This window comes from Argentina silus (assembly GCF_951799395.1).
Source record: "Argentina silus genome assembly, chromosome: 4".
NCBI classification, from domain to species: domain Eukaryota; kingdom Metazoa; phylum Chordata; class Actinopteri; order Argentiniformes; family Argentinidae; genus Argentina; species Argentina silus.
In genome coordinates this window covers 18,845,368-18,873,048 of record NC_139658.1, presented here as the reverse complement: position 1 = coordinate 18,873,048, position 27,681 = coordinate 18,845,368, and the positions used below count along the sequence as shown (strand labels likewise).

The 27,681-nt window shown below is 39.9% G+C and overlaps 3 protein-coding genes across 3 annotated transcripts; all 3 read left to right on the top strand.

The window, feature by feature from the left end:
* Positions 1-1,032: 1,032 nt before the first annotated feature.
* Positions 1,033-2,233, top strand: LOC310804069 (homeobox protein Hox-C6-like; the record flags this gene model as incomplete). Its single annotated transcript, XM_083669159.1, has 2 exons — positions 1,033-1,444; positions 1,935-2,233. Exons 1-2 carry the CDS (start codon positions 1,048-1,050, stop codon positions 2,231-2,233), a joined length of 696 nt encoding a protein of 231 aa, XP_083525285.1. The 5' UTR covers positions 1,033-1,047.
* A 2,591-nt stretch (positions 2,234-4,824) lies between these two features.
* LOC310804177 (homeobox protein Hox-C5a-like) lies at positions 4,825-7,943 on the top strand (the record flags this gene model as incomplete). The annotated part of the gene is made up of 2 exons (XM_083669297.1): positions 4,825-5,329; positions 6,184-7,943. 2 exons carry the CDS (start codon positions 4,825-4,827, stop codon positions 6,396-6,398), a joined length of 720 nt encoding a protein of 239 aa, XP_083525423.1. The 3' UTR covers positions 6,399-7,943.
* A 10,594-nt stretch (positions 7,944-18,537) lies between these two features.
* Positions 18,538-19,999, top strand: LOC310804168 (homeobox protein Hox-C4a-like; the record flags this gene model as incomplete). Its single annotated transcript, XM_083669285.1, has 2 exons — positions 18,538-19,066; positions 19,617-19,999. The coding sequence occupies exons 1-2, from the start codon at positions 18,628-18,630 to the stop codon at positions 19,997-19,999; spliced, it is 822 nt and encodes a 273-aa protein (XP_083525411.1). The 5' UTR covers positions 18,538-18,627.
* Between the last annotated feature and the right edge of the window lie 7,682 nt (positions 20,000-27,681).

Genomic DNA, 27,681 nt, shown 5'->3' with positions numbered 1-27,681 from the left:
TGTAATGCATAAAATAACATCAACGTCTAATTGAAGGCCAACCCTAAAATAAACGTCATTTGTGTTGCTGCCAATACATATTCAAATCTAAGTTTACCCCAAAAAGTTTTCATGAAGGCTACATGAATCATCATCATAACATTAATCGCGCTTATTAATCGGTAAAAGGCGAAGATTTGTAGCTCACACCGAGGAAAAACAATCATCTGTATTGTGAAGACTTTTTTTCTGACTGAATAATTCGATCACTGTGCGGTTGCTGAGGCTAATCTTATTTACTCAACCACGAGAGGCACGAAAACATAACTCTCTGTCAATAGGAGCCATCTTTAAAAAATGACAGAGACTGGCCCATATAGTAAAATAATTAAAATACAGCATGTATATCAAACATTGACATCAATTTCTCTTAATAATTATATTCCTTTTCTCATTCATTTATTCAAATTTCCCCTTTATCTGTTTGAGTTTTTCCGCCCACATTTCTTTTGATTGTTCAACAAAGATATATTTACACGATCAGGTTATGACAAGTAGATGACACACGTGTGTGTGTGTGTGTGTGTGTGTGTGTGTGTGTGTGTGTGTGTGTGTGCGCGCGCGAGTTTGTGCGCGCGCGTGTGTGTGTGCGCGCGCGCGTGTGTGTGCCTGTGCCTGTGCGTTTACATGTGATAGCATGAGAGTAGTTTCGAGAGAGGATAGAAAAAATGAAGTTACGTTTTTTTTTTTTCTCAGTCCCTCTACTCCCTGCTTTTTATTGGTGGAAATCTGGTCAGCTGACATTGTCATCTTGTCCATCCTGGAGTGAGGCTTCAGCAACAACATTCGGCTGTGTGCCTTGTGTCTTTATTGGCGTCCAGAAATAAATTATAAAGAAATCATAGAGCGTGCCTGTGTTAAAAAGATAGACTGGCAGAGGGGGAAAAAGAAAGTGACTCGTCTAAGTGAGTGTGAGAGAGGGAGAGAGAGAGAGGGAGAGAGATAGAGCTGAGATTGAAAGGGAGGGAGGGAAAGAGAAAGAGAGGGAGCAAGGGAGAGAGGGAAGGTATGAATTCGTATTTCGCAAACCCGTCGCTCTCATGCCATTTAGCTGGTGGTCAAGAGGTTTTACCTAACGTGGCCCTAAACTCAACCACCTATGACCCCGTTCGACACTTTTCGTCCTACGGAGCAGCAGTGGCCCCAAACCGGTTATATTCTTCGCCTTTCTATTCGCCCCAAGACAACGTCGTTTTCGGCTCGAGCAGACCCTACGAGTATGGATCCAACGTGTTTTACCAGGATAAGGACGTGTTACCCAGCTGCAGGCAGACTAGCCTGGGACAAGGTGCACAAAGCTCGCTCGCGCAGGATTACCCATCTGATCAGGGCAGGAACGGATCGCAAGAGCAGAAGGGGAGCATTCAGATCTACCCGTGGATGCAGCGGATGAATTCTCATACCGGTGAGTATCACAAAGATAAATTAAACGAGCTGGCCCGTTTTACGACTAGGGAAGCTACTTTTTATCACCCCATAAACCATTACTGCAGCAGCACCCTGTCGCCAGCAATAAAGGCCTTTTATCTTCGTAGGAAATCCCCTTTTGGCCAAACTATGCCCTCTTCTTCTCCGTCACAATCCACCCCATTTACCAAAAACAAAACACTTTCTAACATTTAAACGAATATTGTTGTTACCCATATCAAATAGTTCAGTGGATAAGATGACCATCACTTTAACTACCACTCAGTGACGGTAGACGCACGTTCGGTGTTTCTTATTATTTGGTTAATTGTAGCACAAAATAATTAACGTGACTCTAGTTGGATTTGGGCAATGAGAATGTTAATGTGGGCTACTTTTCTTTTCTTGTGTGTGTGTGTGTGTGTGTGTGTGTGCGTGTGTGTGTGTGTGTGTGTCTAAAACGGTATTATCTCAAACTGTGTTTTCAGGAGTTGGATACGGTTCTGACAGACGAAGAGGCCGTCAAATTTACTCCCGGTATCAAACTCTAGAACTAGAAAAGGAATTCCATTTCAACCGCTACTTGACGAGACGCAGACGTATTGAAATCGCCAATGCACTCTGTCTTACCGAACGCCAGATAAAAATCTGGTTCCAGAACCGCCGGATGAAATGGAAAAAAGAAAGCAATCTTACTTCAACTCTTACCGAAAGTGGTTCGGCTGAGGCGAATCAAGACACGGGAAAGGAGGACACAGAAGATGCGACAGATGAGAAGAAAGAGTGAATGACTTCGTAACTACCAATATGCATCAATACGTCGCGATGTGAGGATAACTTAACTACCTATATCAAGTAGCTATCAACTCTTGTTTGGCACAATAAAGACAGTATGTGTATTCAAAGAAATGGCTGTGTCAAATGCAATGCGGAAGGAACATGTCATTTTTGTCTTTTTCATTTAACTCTATGAACTTTTCACGTTGACCACATAATTTCATTCCTTACTTGACATTCCCTCATGTATACCCAAACTGTGTAAAGATGTTCATTATCGTATTCTTTCATGTACAGCAACGAAATGATTCTCAGATGTCACACACTACTGTATGACGAATATGCCGGCAATAGCCTATGTTTTGACGAAAGAAGTAATTGTCACAATGTGAAGGAAACAAACATTAGGCCTACATAGCTTCAGTAACCTATTTGTGTTTTTTGTTTTGCAGTTTTGTTGTACACAAACTATGCTATAAACTATTCATACTACCTAAATTGTCGATTTGTTTGTATATATATATATATGTGTATATCTAGCCTATATTACACGCCTTAGCCTGTGAGAGCATTTGTGTGCATCCCGCAGCTGTTTTGTAGTAGCCTGGGTACTTTATTTATGTTTAGCTCTTTACCAGTAATAGCCTACATTGTTGTCAAAGCATAATTAGCCAATGTGGGTTTAATTGTAATGTTGATCAAAATGAAAACCGAAACAAACAGTGATGTATGAAATTCACGTGAAGTCACATTTAATAAAACTGTAAATAAAAGGTGTACTTGCAGTCTTTAATTGCGCACTAAAATCCAAGCCTCAAACGGCAGTAAAGCCTGAAAAATAAGTTTTTTTATTCGTCATATAACAGCCCCCTTGACATGTATCTTGGAGAAAAAAAAAACTTTAAATTGTGTATCTCACAATTTCGTCTGAACTCCTTCCACCTTTATCATTGCATTCGCAAATTCAGAAAGAACACAATTTCAAACCAGCTGGGCCTATGTGCTAGGCCTGCCATTACATGTCAAACCATACTAGCATTCTTTGACGCATGATATTTTGTCAAAACCATACAGGGAAACTAAAGTGTATGATGGTGACTGAGAGCCAATACACCCTACTAGGCTACTACTATAATGTAGGCTATTCCCTTTAATTGTATACGAAACCATGGAGAATATGGACGCGGAAAAAAGAAACGGACAGCTTAAGTTGATTCTATCAGAGGCATTTTTGCTAGTAGCCAAATTCCATCATATTAGAATTATATTGTTAGATTATATCAATATTCTATCCGATTAGGATAAGGCCTAATTTATGATTTCCATCCACAATTGTATATGTTTTTAACAAATGTACACACTTTTGAGAAAAAAAGCCCTAGCTTTGCCAGTAGCCTATAGCTACAAACGTCCATTTCAAACTACTGCAAGGACATTTTACACGTGTTTACGTTGTAGTCTGCTTTCTATTTGCCTTCAGGCATATACAAAAAATGGATTTACTGATAATCAAGCAAACAGCACAAATCAAGATCACAACATCGTTTCAATGATCATAATCACTATTAGGATCATTATTGTGGCCTTAAGTAGGCATATCAAAACTCGTGGTGGTACATTGCGCATTGTAGTCCAAGACAATTACAAATAAAGTCCATATGCAATGTGCGAGATCCAGACACCCGAAAACAGACAGCCAAAGTAATAGTTTACTGTAAAGATGATCATCATTATTATTCTTCATTATGATATCATACTTGTTGTTATTATATTCATAATTATAATAATAATCAGAATTAATATTGTTTTGAAGGGGAGTTTGCATAGACCTATACCACTGAAAGACAGTGATGCACGTGTTCTCCGCCGACGGCAATTGTTATCATGACACATATTACAGTTTGTACATGTGTTTCAAAAATGGACTTATTATTATTTCGAGACTACAGTGTAGGCCTTGCATTGCTCTTTGATGGCTACCTCTTTGGTCTGCGGATGCTTACAAAAAACCCTAAACATTACGACCTCACTGCAGTTCACTGTAGTCCATGCACCCTGCGAAAGAACTATGTGAGGCTATGTGAGCTCGTGCCTCAATGCGCATAACTTTTTTGGGTTGTTGTTGCCAGGTAGATCCCGACATAGTTTAGTACAGAGGAGGTGGTGTGTTTTAATGCTCTTATCCGTCCCAGGCACCAGGTGACGCTCTCGGCCTTCTGTCCAGCTCTGCACCGCAGTGCCCCATCAGGGTCCCCGATGCCCGGATATCAGGCGTTTCTCCCATTTCCATCAATAACCTCCAAGTGTGATCTAGCCAAATTTATGACTGGCCAATACAAGCACGTGATTCGTTTTAGACATCCCATATTTGGGCAATGGAGAAAAAAATAAAACATCCCCCACCTATAAATCGTGGTCATTTTTAGGATAAAACCCCCATGAACTTCAAAAGAGCCACAAATCAAACGCAATAACAATAACAACCCTTTATAACTGCTCTCTGTACATGTCTAACAATTATCGTGTTACATCAAAACTTTAATGCAATAATTTAGTCCGTATAAATGCTTCCATTTCCTGTCCTTTGCGTTTTCTCTTGAAATGAGCTCTTACGTAGCCAACTCGTTGTTTAAGCAAACTCATGAGGCGTCAGCCTTCGCTTTGCACAACCATGGCTACGGAACTAACCCCGAACTCAACGCGTCCGACTACTGTTATGGAGGGCATGATCACCGCGGATCATTCGCGTCCCCATCATCCTCGAGCTCCCTTAACATGGGGGAGATGAACGTGGGGCTGCGTGGCAATCCAGGCGACTTGACGCCACGGCCAGAGTCCTCTCCAGCAGATGGTTCACAGAGACGCCATATACACGAGCAGACAAGCGGCCAGGGCTCTCTCAATCTTGGACTGTATCATCGCAAACCCGAGACGGACTCGGAATTAAGCAAAATGCCCATCGGCAAGACTCAAACAGGCGAAATCAAAGTCGGCACTTTGCAACCCGTCCAGCCAGTAAGACAAGCAAACCACTCTACTCAGCCACAAACCAGCGAGCAGCAACCACGAATATATCCCTGGATGACTAAACTACATATGGGTCACGGTAAAGTTTATTGTATCTCTTGCTTTTATTTTGTAGAGAAAAAAAGAGCTTCCCTCTCTCACCCTCTCCCTTCCATGTGTTCCCTCGTTTTTTAACCTCTTGAGTCCATTCACAGTTTTTCTTTCTTGAGTTTTATAGGCCGTATTCGGAAATAATAAAACTCGCAGTCGTAAATTTTATGACAAAGGCATCAATTGATCGTAAAACTGTCCTGTTACACCGGAGAGGCGATCTACGTCCAAATTTATGACAGCGTAATTGGATAAGCTAGACACAAGTCCTTGCAAATCCTCAACAAACAATGCATTATTCTACATTTTAGTATGATACTTTTTTGAGGAGTGGACTGAAAGGGTGAGATTGTGGATTTCACATTGCACTCCTTTCTAAGGGAAAAACTGTAAGAAATACTGTATGTGGATATGGCCTTGGCAACTTGGTATGTAATCCGGTATAGTTTACTGTTTCAAATAAGGACCAAAGATTTAAATCTAACGACCCTTTTCCATATTTACCAATAATAATAATAATAATAATAATAATAATAATAACAGCAACACTATAGTTTTCCAGTCAACCTGGAAAACCGTTTTGTTTTAAACCCAGCTCCATATTAATTTTGAACATTCATCCAGCCATCCTCATATAGCCTCTGCCATATGTCAACATTTTCCAATCCTCACTGAACCGGAACTTATTGTTTGCAATTATATCTTTTTTTTAGTCATTGTTGCATGACCATAGTCCTGAAGTGGAGACAGGTTTTAAGGTTAATGTTTTGGCTGGTCTGTTTCAATAAGTCGTCACATTTACAGTAAGAGTCACTGGTAATGTTTCTCTCACTTGCACTCCAGAGGCTGACGGCAAACGGTCAAGGACGAGTTACACACGCTACCAAACTCTGGAGTTGGAGAAAGAGTTCCACTTCAACCGCTATCTGACACGTCGCAGGCGCATCGAGATCGCCCATACGCTCTGTTTGAATGAGAGGCAAATCAAAATCTGGTTCCAGAACCGGCGAATGAAGTGGAAGAAGGACTCAAAGCTTAAAATCAAAGAGTCAATCTAAAAAGGAGCCATTTTCAAACGTTACACACGTTTCTATTTAAGATGACACTCAAAAAACTTTCAGCTCCACCCACGTTTCCAAACAGTGACTTTTGTGATGCCATGTTTCAGTGTGATATTAAATATTGACAATTCTTCGATGAAGAACCTGAAGAACATAACTGTAATACACCTGTAATTTTGTTGGAGTATTGTGATGTTTTATTTCATATCTTGGAATGAACTTGTAAAGCAGAATAGTAGGTCTATTGTAAGAATGAAAACACTTGAAATGTATCAGAGGAAAGGATCATTTGAACGCTCTGTTCTTACTCCTATTTTTTCCTTTCATTCTCTTATACTGTCTAGTAAAACTTTATTTATATTGTTTTCATACCATTATATCATCTATACCACTGTCATTGTCTTAAGTGTGAGTAGCCTATAATGTCTTATCAAAAACGAAGAGAAGTCCGTGTAGATTTTCCTCCAACTCCTCGATGTGTTTGGTTTTTGTTTCATTACCAATCCCACTTTGTCATGTATTCTAAGAGACAACGAGATAAGCATTTTATGCTGCCTGTCGCACACGTGTTTGGCTGATTTTGAAGAATGTACTGTAATTTGGCTCAATTTGAAGAATGTCTTGCTAAGTGATAAGTTCAAAGTAACCTAGTCAATTTAAAGAGGTCAAAAAGAATTAAGAGAAAAGTCAATCTAATTATGCAATGTCAATATTTACCATAAAGCATTGAACCATGAATAATACTGTGAAATGTGCCCTTGTGTCAAATGTATGAGTATTATGTAACTTGCGAGTAGGCAAGGTGCTCCATCTGTGGGGAGAAAAGCTTGCTTTTGACTTTAATAATTATTTTAATTATCTAACTGTAAGATCTAAGCTCATTGTGCCAAGTAGGGTCATGGGATTGGGCTGCCCAGTGCTAGGTTTGTGACAAATCATTATGAACCACTTAAAATATAAACATGGGAAACATTGGAAATGCATGTATGCAGAGATTGGTTGTGGGAACGGTTGCATCAGGGCCTTGACTTTAAAACGTTGGTAAATAAAAACACAAACATGTAGAACAATTATGTAACGTGTAAATGATGTTGAATTCAATAATCAAACGTTGTTGTGCCTATTGTTTGAAGGAGGAGAACATTAGAACAGATAGATGTTTGAAAAAACGTATGTGTCCAATTTATGCGAGTTTGGTTTCTCTTGACGGTTGTCATGTCCACCACGAGTAGTCTTAACAATTAAACAGTTTCCTACACACCCTCGCTTCTGGTGGATATCACAAAGCACAAATTGTCATAACACCCCATCTATGTTGCACAGATGGAATTGATTACCAAGAAAAATGTGAAGGTTTGACAAATATTCACCAATGGAATCTATTGAATGTTAGAGAGGATGGCATCGAAATGCACTTCAGTTGTTTTAATACATGTCAGCCCACAATCTACATTTAGCCAAGTATACTTTTCAACATTGTACGCAGTTGTTGTCAACTTAGATAGCTCAAATTTTGTCTTTGAATTGGACTGAAATTCCTGGAGAGGCATTTGTTTATGTTTGTGTTTTATGAAATAAATTTGGAAAATATGGTCTTGTGTGCTTTGTAAAGGTGGAAAATGGTTGGGAAAATGTACGGCTAATTCAGTAGCCTTTGATTACTCCAGGCAGGAAAACATGCCTGGTTTTTGACTCGTTGGCCCTTAACAGTTCTCAACGTGGTCTCAGACCTTGATGCCGGTTCTGTCAGTCCCCACTTCCTCAGCAATTATAGTACAGACGGATGCCTGTAAAACTTTATAGCCCTGACGCGTCATAAAACTTTACAGCTTTCCCTAACACCTCCCAAACAACGACAATTGTTTCCTGTCTAACGTAACAGATGCAGGCCAGGAAAGGTCTGAATAGAGGAAAACAACTCTATTCCCCTTTGATGTGTGCAACCCGGACAAATATGTCAATATTACAAATAGGTCATATTTAGGCCTAGAATGTTGATCATACAATTCCCGAGTTGTAGCATACTCCGGTTAGTTGACATAAAAAAGGTAGGGCTGATCATATTTGCACTGGCATGTATTCAATATCTAACAATGTTCCTGTAGGTCTATCAGAATCCAAACTTTCAGAACTCGTTTGAATGATCTGTCATACAGGCAACTTTGGACCGGAAATGATCATCTCATCATTAATCAAATCAGTTGACGTGTTACTCAAAACATGTCCAAGCACATGACTTTGTGACTTATGCTGTGTATCCATATCAGTATTTCAAAGAGAACATACATAAAGAAACACATACTTTGTTTTGGTGCCTAGCTTCTTTGAAGGAAATGTGTTTTCTTTATTAAAGACATTTCATTTCACTCAAAAGTCAATATCATTGTAGCCTACTCAGTGCCTCTGTTCACGAGTGTTTTGGTTTCGTTTCGTTTCTTAGGGTCCATCATATTTCTCCGGAATAGTAGCCTACACGACTTTCCTTCATGATGTCCTTACGGAGCTACTGCAGAGGAGTATGTCTGGCTGAAAGCTTAAAAGGAGGAACTCCCTGGTGCCGAACATCAACCCTGTTACGACGTGTCAACTGCATCAACATAGGCAGGTAACAGTAGGCCCACTGGACAAACCCATCCGCTATGATCTCCTTCTGAAGAAGCCCGATCAACTAGGTTAAACTCTTCTGTCTATGCAGCTTTAAACGACTTTCCTGCAGTATTTCCACGTCAAACCCATTCACGTCAGAGAGAGAGAATGAAAAAAAAAAACATTACTCACCCTTTTCGTATTGTGGTTAGTTCCTTAGAGGTCCTGTGTCTGACATCCCTATCGGATAAGTCAGTAAAGCGTGGAGCAGGGTTGCGTTTGTATTGGATATTTTTTGTTTCCGTCTGTCTGTCTTTTTTTCTTCTTTTTTTTTTACTTTTAAACTTTTGGTGGCTGTGTATGCAGAAGGGCCTTAGGCTCTGACCCTGAGTGGCTCGCGGGGAACACGTGATGCCATTAAAGTAAGTTTTATGGTTTGGGAGAGCTGACAAACCAGCCCCTCAATATATTTACATCATATATAATCTTAACTGTCGTGAATCGCAGCTGTTGGATCCTCTTATCTGAGTGGACGGAGGGATAGAAGACGTTTAGTATGGGATTATCTAGCCCCCAATGCTTCGCACTCTCATCTTTCGACTCCGGCAAATGGTTCCCAGACGGTGCCGTAAGTTAATAATCTTGTTTCTTTTGCTTGTAATGAAATAGACACCTGCCCCTTGTAACACCCAGGGGGGTTAATTAATACTGTAATGTAATATTACCCTGAAAAATGCCATGGTTATCTGGCGCTAATGATTTTCAATTAGGCTCTTAACATGTTGGCATTTACTCAACTCTGATTACTTTTTAAACTGGACTAGTTGTGTGTGGTATGGATATGATGTTTAGTCTGCTGAGTTCGTTCCATTCGTTTCAGCGTGTGTTCGGAATCAGTGTGTGTGTGTGTGTGTGTGTGTGTGTGTGTGTGTGTTTGTTGATTTGGCTGCAGGCTCCCAAATACATTGGTTGTCATTTCCATTCCAGTTCTGGACATTTCAGAAAAGTACTCCTCTTTGTCATTTATCACGTGCCTATTGTAACAAATGCAGCCGATCACTAATATGATAACTGTGGCATAAAGGAGAGAAAATCAGGTTGAGTTGTTTGAAATCACATCAGTGCCATTCCTGATTGAATCTAAAATCAGTGTGTGTGAGTGTCAGTGCGTGTAAACTTAGTAATACCCATTTTATGAATTGATTTTAAAACGGCCACTGCTTGTGTGACATACAATATGTCATAACATAATTACATCAAGACTGCAACGTAGTATACTATCATTGTGGCTCATCGGGTAAACAGTCAGCATGTATTCACGTTCGATGTACTACTGCAACAATAGGCCTATAACACACAGTGACGACGATTGTTCAAACTGTATTCCTCCCACTTAGAAAATCGACTGCAACTGTAGCATTCTAAGTGGAGATTAAGTTTGATGTGGTTAAGTAGGCCTGTGGTTGGCTTGTCAGGCCTTTTGATAAATTACAGTTGCACACATCTTTTAGTCTAGGACTAGGTCAATATCCTAAAGGTTGTCGAGTGGTCAATCTATAGCTATATCCTTGTATAGTGGACAACATCAAATGATAAGGGAAAGATTCAGAAGGACATTGAAACATCTCATATGTACATTCAAAGCCCTCATGTAGGCCTTGTGTGGCTGTGTACTGTATATCACAGTATGGCTCAAAGAAGCTATTGTAGTGCGAGCAGCTCACTCAGAGATAGCAATTATCCCCTCTCTAACGTTTTAGCGAGTATAACAGCAGGTTGGGCTATTAAACCCCGTGATGCCTGACAGTATCGCGTGAGCTCCATTCATTCAGACTACTGAACGCACAAGACACAGCTTGTGAAACTCTAATTTTCCAGGTTCTGAATTTGACTTAAAAAAACTATGCTGGATGGTTTATTTTGTTTTTCATTAGATGGCGTGATGCTACAACAGTCAGCTTTTACATGTAATGATTGTTTTTTGCTTTGTTTTATGTTTGTTGAATGTGTCCCCTGGGGCTTTCCATGAGTGTCTAAATATATGGTTATTCGTGAAAATAGATTTGGATACGATTTTTTGTGGTAACCAAAAGTAAACGGTTGAATGTTATAACATTGTTGTTGGAGTTCCAATGTTACATAATGGCATATTACAATTTTGAGTCACGCGACGTCACATTCAAGAAACTGCTGCAACTAACGGATACATTTGGTTGGCACTTGTTATATTCAATGCAATATTAATTAAAAATATGACCCACCAGTGTTCACTATAGCTTAGCTATCTAATAGCTATCTAATAGCCTTGTCTTAAGGAAGCGATGAGTGTGTTATTCCCAAATTGTAATCCAATAGGAAAAGCTACAAACCTATAGGCTAGGTCTATTAGCATGGCATGTTTCCCTTAACTTAGTAAAACAAAAGCTTCAGCTTTCAATGCCCACAATATTTGCAGTCATCCTTTCTATTCCAAAATACATTGAATAACTACATGATGAGGCAAATACCATTCCTACGACTTTCAACTGCATTTGTGAAATCTGAATCCACTTAATAGGTGTACAGTATGGCTTGATAATGCCTGCAGAGGTTTGGTAACAACAGCATTTGGTATTGTAAACGATAATTCATTAATTATGTTCATAGCGAAAACATTTAATATTGAATGGAAAACTCTGCATACAATACATTGTTTCTCAAGTTTACACCCTGAATCATTATGTGGATGACCCACCAATACTGCAACAATGCCAAATAATGCATTATCAAGGCTAGGGCCTACTTAAAATGCTATGCCATGACAAAGAACCCACTTCAACAATTTATGAGATAATGCTCATATAACCCACTGACAAAGTGAAAGCAAACATGCCACTCTTTGAGTGATGTTGGGTATATAAGTCTCTGTGGAGTGATGTCACAGCACAATGGGCATCTTTCACTGACTAGCTGATTCACATATGCTAAACTGATCCCACTCCAATCGTACTATTCATACATCCACTTCTAATTATATACCCATGGTTTTTAGTCTTGTTATTCTAAAACTAATACCACTGCCATTCACAACAATTAGGCCACAACTCCCATCTGTGTCACATCGAGATAGGCTTATCTACCTCCATCGTAACTGAAAATAAAAAAAAACACCCCCATGGTCATAAATCATTGGATCTGATTAATTATTAGACTCAATGCAATTAGACACTGTAGGCCTATTTTTGTTCACAAAGACATCGTCACAAAGTAGCTTATGGAACATTTCCACCATGGGACTTGACAGTACTTGGCCTGATGTCGCAGACTTTTTTGTTTTCCGTCCCAAAAAAGATCTGGAACCATGGTCTCGGTGGACCTACGCTGACTTGGGGCCAAGGGGATATTTATATAACACTTTTGGGACTTAACACTTTTGGGACTTAACACTTTTGGGACTTAACACTTTTGGGACTTAACACTTTTGGGACTTAACACTAGTGCTTTCACCCCTAAAAAAGACTGGAGTGAGACCCAGTCCTGGTGGAAAATCCCCACACAGAACTGACAACAACATTCTAAGCCCTAAGCCAATGATGTCTTCCGTAGCCTGTGTCTGGCATTTTTCCTCCTGTTCCGTCCATCCCATCTTGTGCATTGTGAAAGCAGTTTGTGGGAGGTGACTTTGTCTGTAGCCCATGTTTTAATCTAGTACTTGGCCTCTTTGACTCATTATCAACCTTGCTTTATTCGAGAGCATTACAGTATTTGAAAGCAGCCGAAGGATTTGAAGCTAACTTTGAGAGTTGGGATAAACAGAGCAGGGTGGGAGCTGGCCATAAATGTCAGTCAGCCTATGAATGTGCCTGCAGCACCATTGGTATGGAGATGGACACCATGGAATGAGCATTGTGGGTAATGTAGTACTACGACAGATTCTAAACAATGACATATCTAAAACTTTGATGTCACAATGGCTTTCAAGTGTGATTGCCTTGCCTTACCGACCACTAAAAAAAAGACAAAAAGTGCCCCTTAAAGGTAGGCTCTGATATATGACGTCATAGCAAAACGAGCGGTGCGAAGCTGCCAGAGACTTTCAAAAACGCTGATGCAACACACTGGAAAATAGAGCTTGTTGCAACAGAGCGACAATCGAAAGGAGGAGAAGATTACACTGTAAAGTTGAATGCGACTGCGCATGCACTTTGCCACCTAATGTCAGAGAGCAGTAAAACGAGGATGCTCTTGTTCATTCTTGTTCTTGTTGATGAAAGTTGCTCTGTTTTCACGGGCGTGATGTCATATCCCAGAGTCTACCTTTAATACACTCATTTATTAAAACTGCCTTTACAACTACTGCTACCCATATAGTCATAGACTCTTACAGCTACAATAACAACTTACTATTCGGGTGCTAACTATTCCACCTTGAATAGTATGTAACCCTAACCCTAACCCTGCAAGTTGTGAATACAAGTCCTAACTTTCTGAAACGACCAATCCTTTTTCTAACATTTGATTAATTTGTGTTGCTCTGCTCAACAGCTTGCCTGTATTGCTTTGCTCCCCTCGCCTTAATGATAAGGCTGTGGCCACAGATACGGACGCATAGTGGAATTACCGTAATAAAAGTATGTCTTTAATGACGCAATGCATTATGTACCTCTCTGATTGGATGAGTGCAATGTAGGGGAGGCACTCAAAATAACTCTCTTGTAAAATCTCATTAGATCACTGATGACAAGACGGTAATTGCAGAGAGGTTGATAGCAGGCTAAAGTTGGCTATCGCAAACTACTGCTACAGCCTACAACTTAGCTTGCTGTCAAACTACTTAAAGTAAAGAAAACGTGAAACACTGTGTTATCTTTGGAGACATAGGGCAGTTACAGTCGCTAGCAAGAGCAGCAGCTACAGCTAATTCAGTCAAGGACGCTTATCATTTCGATGGCAGTAGTAAACTTGGTTGACTTCAGCCGTCACTCCACATATTCCACGTTAGCCAACGTCCCTTCTCACTTGCGTGGTTGCAATTGTAACCGCCTGTCTCCAAAAATGACACGGTTTATGATACAATAATTGTGTCTTTATGACAATAATTACAGCGCATATGAGACTAGCCTAGTTGAGGCTGTATTTCCCAAAGAGTAAAACACAGGCTACACAAAACAGAGTCACAAACAATGTTCAAAACGAGTGCTTTTTATTGCTACAGTACTGCTTAGAAGAATTCACAGTTAGTGAGTCCCGGTGGAACAGCTGTGTGAAGTTTGCCTGCTCAATCACCCGTTTTAAGTCAGCGTAAGTAGGGTACTCGTCTCGAGGTGTGCCATAAGCTGTGTAATCATTATATATACATATACATTATATTTCAAAGTGCTATGTTGGCGGCTAAGTATTAAGTATCGCGGGATTTGGTAATGACCGTACTTTGAGCCCATGGTAATTTGAATACGCTCCTGTATCAGCAGCCACTTCCTAATTATAAAGAGTTGCTTTCCGAGGCTCTGATTGAAACGTTATTGTTTTGCCCAATGACATGTCCACTGACTGCGTCGTCGTTGTCCTCAATATCGATCTCCAGCCCAAATAAGTCCTTAGAACACACTAATGACCTTGGGGTCAACACTGCAGTGCAAGCGGAGGTCATAATTGATTTGATTGCAGGAGGACATGGGTGAGGTCAACTTGTAGTGTGTGTAGGCTACATCTTAATCATCTCATGTGCATGCTAGTGAACCTTTGCTTTAGTATTTCCTAAGTGTTTTCTGTGGTTAACCCTAGTTCATTCTTTATCTGTCTTAAAGCCACAATCAGTAATTTGCTAAGTTGTTTTGGGATTTATGAATTTATGATATATACCCATTGATTCTTAAAGTATATTACTTATACATTCATGCGTCATGAGTGTAGGCTATATACAACTGTCTTACGCCATCATAACCCAAAATAGAAAGGCTGTTTTATTCAAATGTTTACAAACAACAGGAAAGTAAACAAACCCACTGGATGGCTTAAAAAAAAAGTTTCACATTCCCATGTTGTTGTCACAGACTGTCAGACCTTGCTTCCATAGTTCTAATCTATGAATTTGAGAGTGGTAACATTTCTCCAACCCCATCCTTCAGCTTTATGTGGTTGGGCTACAGTTTAGTTGTTTTCCGAATGACGATGATTGTGGCTTTAACAATCAATTGAAATTATATGTAACAAGAGTAACATTTCACTAACATGTTAACTGACAAGTTAATTTTCTAAAAATGTTCAGATGTTATGCATTTGTGGTGCTGAAAACTATTTTTTTAGGGGACCGTCTTCCAACTTGAGGACAGACCTATGCTCTAGGCTACAAGCTATCAGTCATATAGCTTGTGGCTTTGTTTTAGGCTAGGTCTAGCCTATCATGCATTTGAACCATAAACCTATAGAGAGGTTGGTGTTGAAACTGCATCAACATCCAAAAATGTTTTAAGTTAATTGTAGGCTATCATTTTTAAAAATAAATTTACAAATAAATGGACACGAATTCCGGTAGGGATAGACAATGCAGATATTCCTGTTGCCTGATTTTTATTACTATCATTCTAACTGTGTATCCAAATCCCAGTGGGCACAGAAGTCAGTTCATAGTTTTATATTGATATTAGATATAGTTGTCACCGACATGAATTAACGTGAAATCAATAACACATCAAAGACTTTTTGGAAATCCAACGATTCAACTTCGTGCCCAGTGGAAGATATCTGTTACTTGAAGGAGATGCATCTGTTTAGGTTTGGATAAAAAAAATGGATGCTGTTGACTGAAATGAATTGAAAGTAGTATAACTGCTAGTAAAAGTGCTAGTATAAGGTGCTGGGAACATCATATTACAATGCTGCACAGTCCTATTCCTGAGTTCATGGTTTGGGTGGCACCGCATTTCAGAGAGAAAGACTATAAACGCGTGCAGATTTGTGATAGTAAAAGTCCGTTTTTCTAAACTAAATAAAGCAAGAAAACCATGAGTTCTTACAGCTTAATAGAAATATCAAAAACCCGTCAATTGACCATACTAAGAACTAGGCTACATGATGGAACAGCCATAGTTGGACTAAGGGCTTTTCTTTTTCAGTTCCTATACTGTTATTGAACGAGGCAACCTATCTAAATGCCATTTGTGTGGAGACAAATTTCATTGGTGATTCCTCATCAATAACTCCTTGGCAGTGAACTATTGGAACGAGTCAAACGCAAGAGGTGAAACGCCGGTCAAGCTAACTAATATTAAAATATGCCTTCAGCTAGAGAGACAGGGAGAGAGAGGGGGAGAGAGAGAGAGAGAGAGAGAGAGAGAGAGAGAGAAAAAGAGAGAACTCTTCCTTTTTTCCTATCACATGACATTCTCAAATAAAATATGAAATGCTTGAGGTTCAGTTAGGCTGTTCAACAGCCTAATACATTCATATTTCCAAGGTTGTACACATATGATTCGGCTTCTTGCGGCGTCTTTAGAGAGTGTTCAGTGCGCCATATTCGGGTTACCCAACGGTCAGTATGGTAATGACGAACACAATAAACCCTCGGGGATAATAGAAAGTTATTTTTCATCTCCACTGTCACGTAGCCGCTTTGTGTCCACCGCTTTTCGAAACTGAATATTTATGGTTTAGGTAGGGGTACCCGCAAGGTTAGACTCAGGGCAATTTTGAATTACAATTTTAGGCCTATCTACAGGCTTATGTGAATTCTTTATGGATCAAATTAATTTGTTTGTTGTGTGTTTTGTCTATAGCACGTTTACATCTGTGTATGCTGCCTTACTCTACATATTGAGTTAACATATTTTTGGGATGTACAGACAAAACATCAACTATTAGGCTTACGTAGCTTTTCTGAAATATGTTTTTCTATAGGCCTTATTATTTCCCAAAGCTGTATAATAACATAACGAATAGAATATGATTATCACTCTGAATGTGTCTCTTGTCTCAGTCTCAGGTGTGGGCCCTTCATTGCAAAAGTAAACTATGCTATTGGGAACGAGCCAGATATCTGCACCCAAATGCACTGTATCCATGACGTTGTCCTATTTATTTTGGAAGACATTTAACATGCACGTTTTTATATTCACAGTTTGCAGCATTGGAATGAACCTCAAGTCGTCTATATGCACCCTGTAGAACCGAATTTGTGTTTTCAACTGACAACCGCAAATTCGCCTCTACGGGAATACATGGGCGATTCCAATACCTCAGCTGGGTCAGGTAGAACGCAGAGCTTATCAAGAACTTTGATGAGAACACAAGTCTAACCTTTGGAAGATGGAGAAGGAGAGCAAGAGAAATAGGCCCAAGGTTGCAAGAACAGAGAGAGGCAACAAGACAGGGAGAGAGAGAGAGAGGAATGTTGTGAGAAACCGTAAAGCACACGAACGAGCAAGGATCATTTGAAAGGATTGATTTACTGCTTTTTACAGCCCAATAAAACTCAGACAACATTCAACCAGGGGCCTTCAACATCGGCGAACGGGCGCGCGTGAGATTCTAATAAATAAAGCATGCTAACTTTTATGTGTCGTTTTTATTTTTATCCAATAAAAACTGACACTGCAATGATGACTATTATTTAGGAAGTAGGGACGGTTAACCTGTTCTCTCTGATATGGATTGTGGAGGGAGACTGCGCCAGTAACCCGCCAGGCTATTATCACTGATGTGGTCATAGGCTATAGCCTATAACCTACAGTAGGCCTGGCTCACTGCAACTAGGCCTACTGTACATACTGACATCTAGGCCTATGCGAGGACTTCTAACACAACCACTGCCTAGGCCAAACATTATACCCTGTTTCCATAAGAAGGCAACAACAATAGGTGTGTGAATGGTATTACGCACATTATTTTCATCTGGCCTAACGTTATCAATAGCCTACCAAGCTATTAGCCTCGTATTATAATTATTAGTAGAAGTAGTGGGAGTAGATGCCAATAGTGGGAGTCTATCATCATTCGTCTGTCGGGTTTAGTTACTATTTAGGCTATGTTCGATGTTTAATAAGCACAGTTGTGCGAAATGGTCTCCATGCCATCACTGACGATGATCAGTGCGGTGTAAGTCGTGTGCATTATGCATTATAATAACAATAACAATAATAATAATAATAATAATTCATAATGAATTATTTCATAAATTTGAGTTGCCTTCTTGTATATCTCTGTGAACCAACCGAGATGTGGCTGCATGTATGCTCTTGCGTGAGATAAGGGTGTGATATAGATTAGATTATCACTCTATTGTTAATATAACAAAAAAGAAATTCGAGTTCTTTTTTTTCGAGGCACGTCACGGTACCTGTGCTCAGTTCCTGCCTCAGATGCATCTCCGCCATGCCCTCCCACACCATCTCTCAATAACCTTTGCCTCTTTCTGCCATATTTACTCATTTCATACTGATCTTGATCTCTTGCATTGAGAGAACACATCATCATACCTACACAAAGGGCACAAAAAGATTCGAATAAATATTTGGTTCCTTATCCGGGAACTACCTCACAAGCTGTCATTGGACTGTGCTGTCACGTGGTTAAAGTAACTTTACAGGGTTGCTTGCTAGTAGGAGGGCTTTATGGACCAGAAAAACGACAAAGGTAGAAAAATTATTTTTCACTCCAGAAATTAATGATCATGAGCTCGTATTTGATGGACTCTAACTACATCGATCCAAAATTTCCTCCTTGCGAGGAATATTCACAAAATAGCTACATCCCAGAACATAGCCCTGAATACTACAGCCGTACGAGAGATACTGGCTACCAGCATCACCACCAGGAGTTGTATCCTCCGCGAGTGACCTACCAGGAGCGCCCGTATAACTGTGTAAGCATTCCCGAGCCCGAGCCCCAGACCGGGCATGGGCTCACACACTCAAGGAATCTGCTTGCGGGGAAGGCGCAGACGGCTCCACATGAGCCCCCGCTACCATTACCCACATCCCCTACGACCCCACCGACTGCGCCGCCTGCCTGCATCCAAGCCACACCGGAGCATCCCACCAGCTCCGCCTCGGCTAAGCAGCCCGTAGTGTACCCATGGATGAAGAAAATTCACATCAGTACCGGTAGGCTATCTGTGTTGTTATTCTCTTTACTCGCTCTCCCTCCCTCTCTTCCCCCTCTTTCACCCTTATTTTACCTAGATCGCCTGCCCTAGTCGGCTCGTGCTTCGTTCGTTGTGAGAGAAGAGCCCCTTTGAAATGGCACATATGAGGCGGATTTACGAGTCAGCATTGGCAATTACACCCGCCATAAATTTTATAGCGGAGGCACTAGTCTGGACAGCCGTATTGCCATGTGGCTTTTTCTGTTATGTATGTGTCAGAGGGAGGAGAGAGTGAGAGAGGGAAAAAGAGGGCTACAGATTTGTTTTAGAGTTGTAATGTTGAATAAATAATTCAGCGGGTCCCTGTGAAAGTGTTTATAAAAAACACATTATGCTAGACTACTATGTCCCTATGAAATATTTTATTATCAAGAATTTAATAGTGATTCTATTCCCCATACACCTCTCTCTATTTCTTCTCATAATTCACGCAATTGCTTTTCCTTCCTTTTCCCTTTATTTTCCTTTCTTTTCTCCTCCCTTTCTGTTTCATTCTCCAAATCTCTCAGCGAATCCCAATTACAATGGACCAGATTCCAAGCGGTCTAGGACTGCTTACACTCGCCAGCAGGTCTTAGAATTGGAGAAGGAGTTCCACTATAACCGCTACCTAACCAGGCGAAGACGCATCGAGATTGCTCACACCCTTGTTCTCTCCGAGCGACAGATCAAAATTTGGTTTCAGAACCGCAGGATGAAGTGGAAAAAAGACCATAGGCTTCCCAACACAAAAGTGAGATCCTCCTCCAACATAAGCGCGACCGACGGGACCAACACAGCTTCAACAGCCAGCACTGTCCCACGTGCTGTGGGCTCCAGCACCGTGCCAGCCTCCGAGGAACTCTCTCGGGTGCCCGTAGTCGAACGAGACCAGGATATTACAAGGTTATAGACATGAAATGATACCTGACAGAGAGGAAGAAAACAACGGATTATTTATAAGATATATTCTTTTTATATATTTCTTCCTCGTAGTGTTCTTGTGCGTAAACGGGTTTTTTCCTCTCGGTCCACAGTTATACAAGTACGCATGTTATAGCATGGATTACTGCGAATACCAACGGATTGTTACGGTCATCAGGGTTTATTTATTTACTGTAGTAATTATCTACGTTTTTGTGAATTGTTTTGATTAAAAATAATGGACATTATCAAAGTATTCGCCTGTGGCAGAGTACGTAGCTTTCAACTTAAATGCACAATAGTTTTATTTATTTTCTGAAAATAATTGTAGGATAATTTATTTTTTCATCTCATAGCCTACGTGACAGTTAAAACAGCCAGTGTACGTTTCATTGAATATATTTTAATTCTGCAATACATGTGAATTAGTAAAATGTTGTTATTTTTCTCAGCACAACCTCTTAAGCAAGGTCAATCTTAGGCAATGAAGGTATAGTGTGTTTTGTGATTACAACTTTGTGATTTAGCATTCATTTAAACTGATCATTGTACAATGCAACAAAATAATTTCAGTGTATTTGTGATAATCGTAGTGGTCAATAAAACAGTGAGTGTCGAGTAGTTTAGAAAACATTTGAGTCATGTTTATTTACTGGGCCTAAATCAAAGCATAAACCTCAAGGCCTTCATGCAGGCATATAGCCCCCCAACACACACCGTGTTTTGGGTAATCCATATAGATACTGTGAACCCTTGGGCGTCCCCCAAAAAGTAGACTACTCAGACCTTAAAGTGGTATATGTCATTAAAATAACTGATTGATAACTTCCTTTAACAATTCTATTCTTCGAGTGAGAACGGTAGAGTGCTTTCCGAGTCTTCACACACGAATAGCTCACTCTTGAGTTCACCTAAAGGTTAAAACAAATGCAGAAGAGTTTATTAGAGTTTATTTATTATTAAAATAAATTCAATTAGTTTGGAGAGGGAAACACTGCACTGTACTATGAACTCTGTTGAGAGGTGCATTGGTTCCAGTACTGTAGGTCTCACTGTCCGTAAACAGTTCAGGGTCCAAGACTATCCACCACCATCCTTATGTATATTGTGTTGTCGTCTATCCAACTGATTGGATGAAACACAATATGCAATTCCGGTGTTTCATCAAAAGATAACACCGAATTCATTTGGTAAACACAAATCAATTCTCTTTAACAGCATGAAAATAAGGAAGATGCAAGATTAAACTATATTGGTTATATAAGTCACCATTCATTCCAAGTCACCACCATCCTACCATTTACATCAGCCTGTTTGGTGTTACACTTAGCATTGTGTTTTGTTGGCTACAATTTGAGGCTTGATGAATCAACCACGCCACAACACGCCACATGGCCCTCTCTGAGTTCCTTCCGACAACGGGTATAAGCAACATGCAGTGTAAAGCCTTGCTTGGCCATGACTTTCGGGGGCATGGAACCCATAAGATCTACACAACGTAATGCAGGCCATTATGATCCCGGACACCGGTGAGAAATGAATGTGTGCATACCAGAATTGCAGCCTCCCCGTGAGCTTCTTTCTATAAAGCCTTGTCGCCCCGTTGCGCGGCTGAAAAGGGCACTCCTATTGAACATTTTTCAGGGGGACGTTAAAAAAGGCGCGGGGTTCACATGGGGGACACGTTTTCTCTGCCATTAACTTCGTTTCAGCCAGCCCGAGTTGCTCGACCTTTTCAATGGCGTGGCTGGTCAAGATCTCTCGACTTGTAACTTGTCGTGTGTGTGTGTGTGTGTGTGTGTGTGTGTGTGTGTGTGTGTGTGTGTGTGTGTGTCTGTTTGTCTCGTTAAGGGGTTGTCTGTGGATGTGTGTTCTATTGGGAAACCATGGGTGCCATTTGGACTTCTTGATTGTTCTGATTATGTGTATGTTCATAACCTGGATTAGGTGATATCTAGTTTATAACCACGTGTATCTCATAAAGACTGTGTACTGTATACGACTATTCAGTAACACTTTACATTGAGATATCCTTTTTTGAGTTTGTTAAGGGTTTATAATTAGGCTAATCGATAGACAGTTAACTAGAAAATATAACCCATTTATTTAAATAATGTAGGCCTAATCATCACTTCGGCACCGGGGGTACAAAAAGATGACTTGCTCAGCGCATAAATCTAGGCTATTACTTTGTGCACAACATGTATTTGGTATACGCTTGGGGTGTAAGTGTTGATCACACGTGTTTAATAAATGGGTTGTTACTGTTGATTCAAACTGCTTCACTCAATCAAATGTTTGTTGTCTATCAGAGCCCCAATCTGATTCATCATGTTACCATATCCTCGTTTCCATTGTAGTGCCAAATGAAATAGGCTTACTTATTTGAATAGGGCTGTTTTATTCGATCGTGTTGGCATTTCGGGGCCTAAGGCTGCTGTGACATAAATCTGAGACCATAAAACTATTCTCACTTAGCCTGTTGCGTTGCTTGCAAGGTAAAATATAGGCTATGCATATCTTGGAGGCGTTTGGCTGTATCCTACGAACAGATTAGGAACTGCAAGTCATGTATTTCTCACTATCTTCAACAACGATAACATATTTTGGAAACAATTTCAAGTAGACCTGTACTGACAGGCATAGGTGCTTGTAAAGGTAAACAGTAAAGGTAGACATTAAATCGAGGCGAAAGGGGAGCTTGATGCATACTTTTGCAGAATCACCCTGTTCTTTCCCACTGTGTGTCGAGAGAGAAGAAAAGAGAGAGAAATGTGTGAATGCCGTGCATTAGATTGATGGTCTTCATCGGATGCTGCGCTTATGTTTACGTTAAAATTTCTGAGCGATCAATGTCAATGATGAATAGGCTACACGTCCATTCCAATTTCAAATTGGCAAAAATAATCAATAGGCCTATGTATGACCACCATGCATTTACTAATGAAAAGGCGGAGTTAGAAAAGTGCTCAGGGACTAATGATAGATTTCAAAACTCATTTCGGTATAATCAACGAAAACACGGTTCCTTGTGTGTAGGCCTACAAAATGTATGTAGATGAAAAGAATGTTGATACCATATTTGCTCAATCATACTTTATAGCCAACCATATTTTACCTTTCAATTTCAACGAATCCTTAAGAGATGTGGATTTCAGAGTGTAGGTAAGATCTTTCGGCTTGTATCAGAACTGAAGTAACATTTCATTGCCTACAAATGCAAATAGGCCTACATGTCTTTTTAGGTCACTAAAAACGATCTATCTCAATAGGACATTAGCCTATGAAAAAAAGAAAAACAAGGAACATATAAAATAACACCATACCTCCCTCCTTCCTCAGTGAAAGGCTAATTATAACACTATATATAACACTTATATTAATAATAATGATACTTCACTTCATAGGCACAGATACAATTGAAATATTGAGCTCACAGTCTCATCAGGAGTCAGCTGCGTTGAACCATCATGCTTTTGTTTGCGCAAATTTGATCGAAGGACCTTCAAATAAGAAAAATATCTAAGAACAAATAAAAGAGATTATTTGTGTCTCTGCTTTAGCTATGTGTAACAAGCCCCCGGCTTGCCACATTGGAAAGTTTGCTTTTGACTATTGCCTACTTCTTGAAGTGGTCTGAAAGTATGCACTTTTTCAACAGCTGTGTTAAAATTATGCAGCCTGTGCTTTTTTGTTTGTTAGTTTCTTGCCTTGTCTAATTCAGGGTGTGGATTGGGTGTGGACTGCATGTTTTGGCCGTACTAGGCCAAGTCTCCGGATTGTCCTGTTTGCGGAGCAATGATAAATATTTAAAGACCTAATGACATGTTTACTTGTGAGTTGGTGTCTGGCAACGAAAAGGGTCATGACCCTACTTCAAAATGGGATGAACACTTTAGAGGAGAGGAGAGGGAAGAGAAGAGGTTCAGGAGAGACCTATACTGGATTATAATGTGCGCCACTTCATAATGTAGGTGCATGTAGGTGCACGTTGAGAGACATTTGCTGTCTGCTAAATTAATACTTGATTCAGATATCATGCAAAGACAGAGATAAAAACAAAAACAAAAGCGTAGCCTATATAAAAACCTTGAAGTTCGACACGGATTTGAATGTCTTTCGACGTTTGTAAAAAATGTAAAAAAAACATCTATCTCAAACGTTATAGGCGTAGGGCATATAGCCTGTGTATTTGTCAGGCGTGAATCCACATTTTCTATCAGAATGGTAATAGGAACATTGGATTTTTTTATGGGGTAAAACTTTTTTGTATGACTAGATATTGACAAGAAGTAAATAAATAAATAATGAAGTCGTGGCGAAATGCAATTCATGATGAACATAAATCATATAGTCGACTGAATATAGGATTTTGTGTAACTCGGTGGGCAATAGTTTTTTTATAGCACTGTGTGACTGGGGGAGTCCACAAGCACTGGACAGCTGCTTTGGAACTATGTTGTGTCTGTGGAGCATTCCTTCGTCCTTGATTTATGGCAGGTTTTAAAGATGTTTCTTCCTACGCCACTCAAAAATGTGGAGATCTTCAAGAGGATCTTTGGTCAGGAATTCGAGAGGGAGCGTATACTGTGTTCACTTGTTCCTTCTATACGCAATCTTATTTGTAGGCACGTTGTATAGGTAGGCCTCTTTTCGCTTTAGGGTTTTATAAGTAACGGATTGCTGTTGGAGTTCGCCGATGCATGGTTTCAGTGTGTAGGTGAGTGAGTATATGTGTGCATCATGACGGCAGCATGCGAAATACAGAGTTGAAACAGAGGTCGTCTGCTATTGAACAAAATGGGCGGCACTCTCAATGGTGATGTGTTATAAATCTAGCTGCTCTCTTATTCAATACTCCGGAGAGCAGCAGATGTCCCCTCCTCCCGGATGTGCGCGCGCGCGTGTGTCTGTGTGTGTCTGTGTGTGTGTGTGTGTGTGTGTGTGTGTGTGTGTGTGTGTGTGTGTGTGTGTGTGTGTGTGTGTGTATGTGTGTGTGTGTGTGTGTGTGTGTGTGTGTGTGTGTGTGTGGTCATCAGTATCCCTACAGGCCTTTGTATCACACATTGTGTGACAAAAAAGTAATTTACGCGAAATAATGTGATTTACATATTGGCTACCGGCTAAAGTGATTGCTTTAGGCCTATCGATACCTGCTTCATACCTTGTCAGGCATCATTTTGCGAAAGGTGGTTATTTGCTTATGAAAACATGGAGGCCTAGAAGCACGGTTTTGCCCCCTTCCCCCATCGCAAATCACATACACACCCTCTGCCAGATGTATATAAGTAGCCTATGTTGCTAGTCAAATGTATTATTTTTGTTGTCCTCTTGGAAAATATGTGCACGAAAGTATTTACATAATTTCACTTGCATCATGTTCAGGCCTAAGATTCATGTGCATTTATCACTATCCTGTATAGGTAGTTTACAAACTATTAACTAGGCCCACTTAAGGCCAGGCATTAGCTCAGGGAGCTAACGCATGTCTTCAACATCCCACAAGCGTGGTCACCAAACCAACTCCATTACACTTCACCCTGCTTTGACCTCTCCCTCCAAGGGATTACCCATCTGGGTCAATGCAGCAATGCGACTTAAAGAGATGGTTCACATGTTTAGACTTTTTTTGTTGTTGTTGTTGTTAGCATTGATGCAGAAACATCCAAATCGTTTTTACTTGCATATCTTTGTTATTTAGCAAGTGGGGCCTACAGCTGCTCCTGGCTAGGCTTGAGCTCACTGTAATGGATGTGAACAGGGCAAGTAGACTCTGCTCACTAAATGTCTTTTTAGAAACTTTTAGGAACTCTGTGGCTGACAATATATATAAAGTATACCTGTATAAGTGATGGAGGAACATAACACACGGCACATGATTGCCTCACCAGTGCTGTGTGTTAGAATCCTGGAACTTAGTTTTGCAAGTGTTCTTTTAAGTGCTAATGCCTAAACAACCCCTTACTGAAACCTACAATATTTAGTGTTATAGCCAATCTATTTACTTATGGCTGCATTTCTTATCATATTGTATGGCAATGTTAAAGGTGTAGCATGTAGTTTTGCACGTTGCTGCCCTCTTTGGCAACACTGAAAATCTGAAATTGTACAATATGCTACATTCTCTTATAATGGCAAATGTGTGCATATCCACAAAACCTACACATGGTATGTAAAGCCACCAAAAAGGCCAGTGCTTGACTGGACCAAAACAGCACTCTCCAATAAACGTTCTTTTTCATTCCGGTCTCTTTTCTCAATCGCTACCGATTTATCATGGCCATTTAGCGCTATTTTAAATCTAGCATACATACTGGACCTTTAAGTAAAATACTTTTTTTTTATGAAAGTACCTACCAGTTTACTGGTCTTATAGGCCTAGTATTCTAAATGAATGAATGAAAGGTCATCAAAATTCTACTTATTAGGCTACTTTAAGTGCACAAATATTCAGGTTAGGACAATATGCATTTTTTAAATTAAATAACATACATATTTCAACATCGAATCAGATGGGAAAACATTGGAATTACTGTTTTCTGAACAATGTTCATGTCGTTGATATTGGGCTCCTCAATGGTCGACCGACTCCATCTTTTTTTATACTCGGCGTTGTTTACAGCAATAGAGGGCGATGAAGTCATAAATCTTACCCTGACTGCTCCAAGACAGCCCCATTTGTATGCATGGTCCAAACCACAGCCCGTACCTTTCCCATTCATGTCTTCATAGTCCTTTGCCTTCTCTCTATCCCCCAGCCGTGCGTCCTACACCACTACATTTGACCCCGAAGAGAGGAACTAGGGACTAAATCAAAGTAGCGTTTAAGCTACTGATTGTTTGCTTTATACGATAGGCTCACTAGGCTATTGTTTAATAAGCTAATTTAAACATGTGAAATAACCGATTGTAACAGTATAGGCCTGCAGGCTATTGCCTAGGCAATGTCTTCTATTTTTAAATAGAGCTACAGTATACAGACAACCCAGTATTGTTCTTATTATCAAACTCTTATTTCATATGTAATAGAGGTTTTTCTTCAGATATCCTTTATTCATATTTCTCCTCCGAATCTCTGCAGCCTCAAAGGCAAGGAGACTATGGACAGACTGAGCTAACATCAGGCACGAACGCTGGGAGAGCGGAGAGTAAAAATGATTTATTATCGCCTTCGCGGTTCACACAGAGTTCACGCCTGCTTGTGCGCGAAGAGGGAAGGGCTTGAGCTGGCTCTGAAAAAAGAAAATAACAAAGAAAGAGAAATACTGTGAACATTTAGAATTCACTTAAGTTTGTTGTACTGCGCGTGCACAATACCCTATAATAAAACGAAATGATATAGGCCTAATTCCCGGTTGTAAATGATAATAATCGGCATAACTATAATAATAATAATAATAATAATAATAATAATAATAATAATAATAATAATAATAATAATAATAATAATAACAACAACAACAATAATAATAATAAAAACAACAACAATAATAATAACAGTAATATAAATAACACTGATAACAATAATAATGAATCCACCTGAAGTGTTTGTGTTTGTTCTTGTCAACTTCGAAAGCGATATAAAATTGGAAGGAAATGGTCACTGTCCTCTCAAATAAAGAATTGAAAAGTATGAAAATGACAACCATTTTAAATTATTTTATGGGAGTC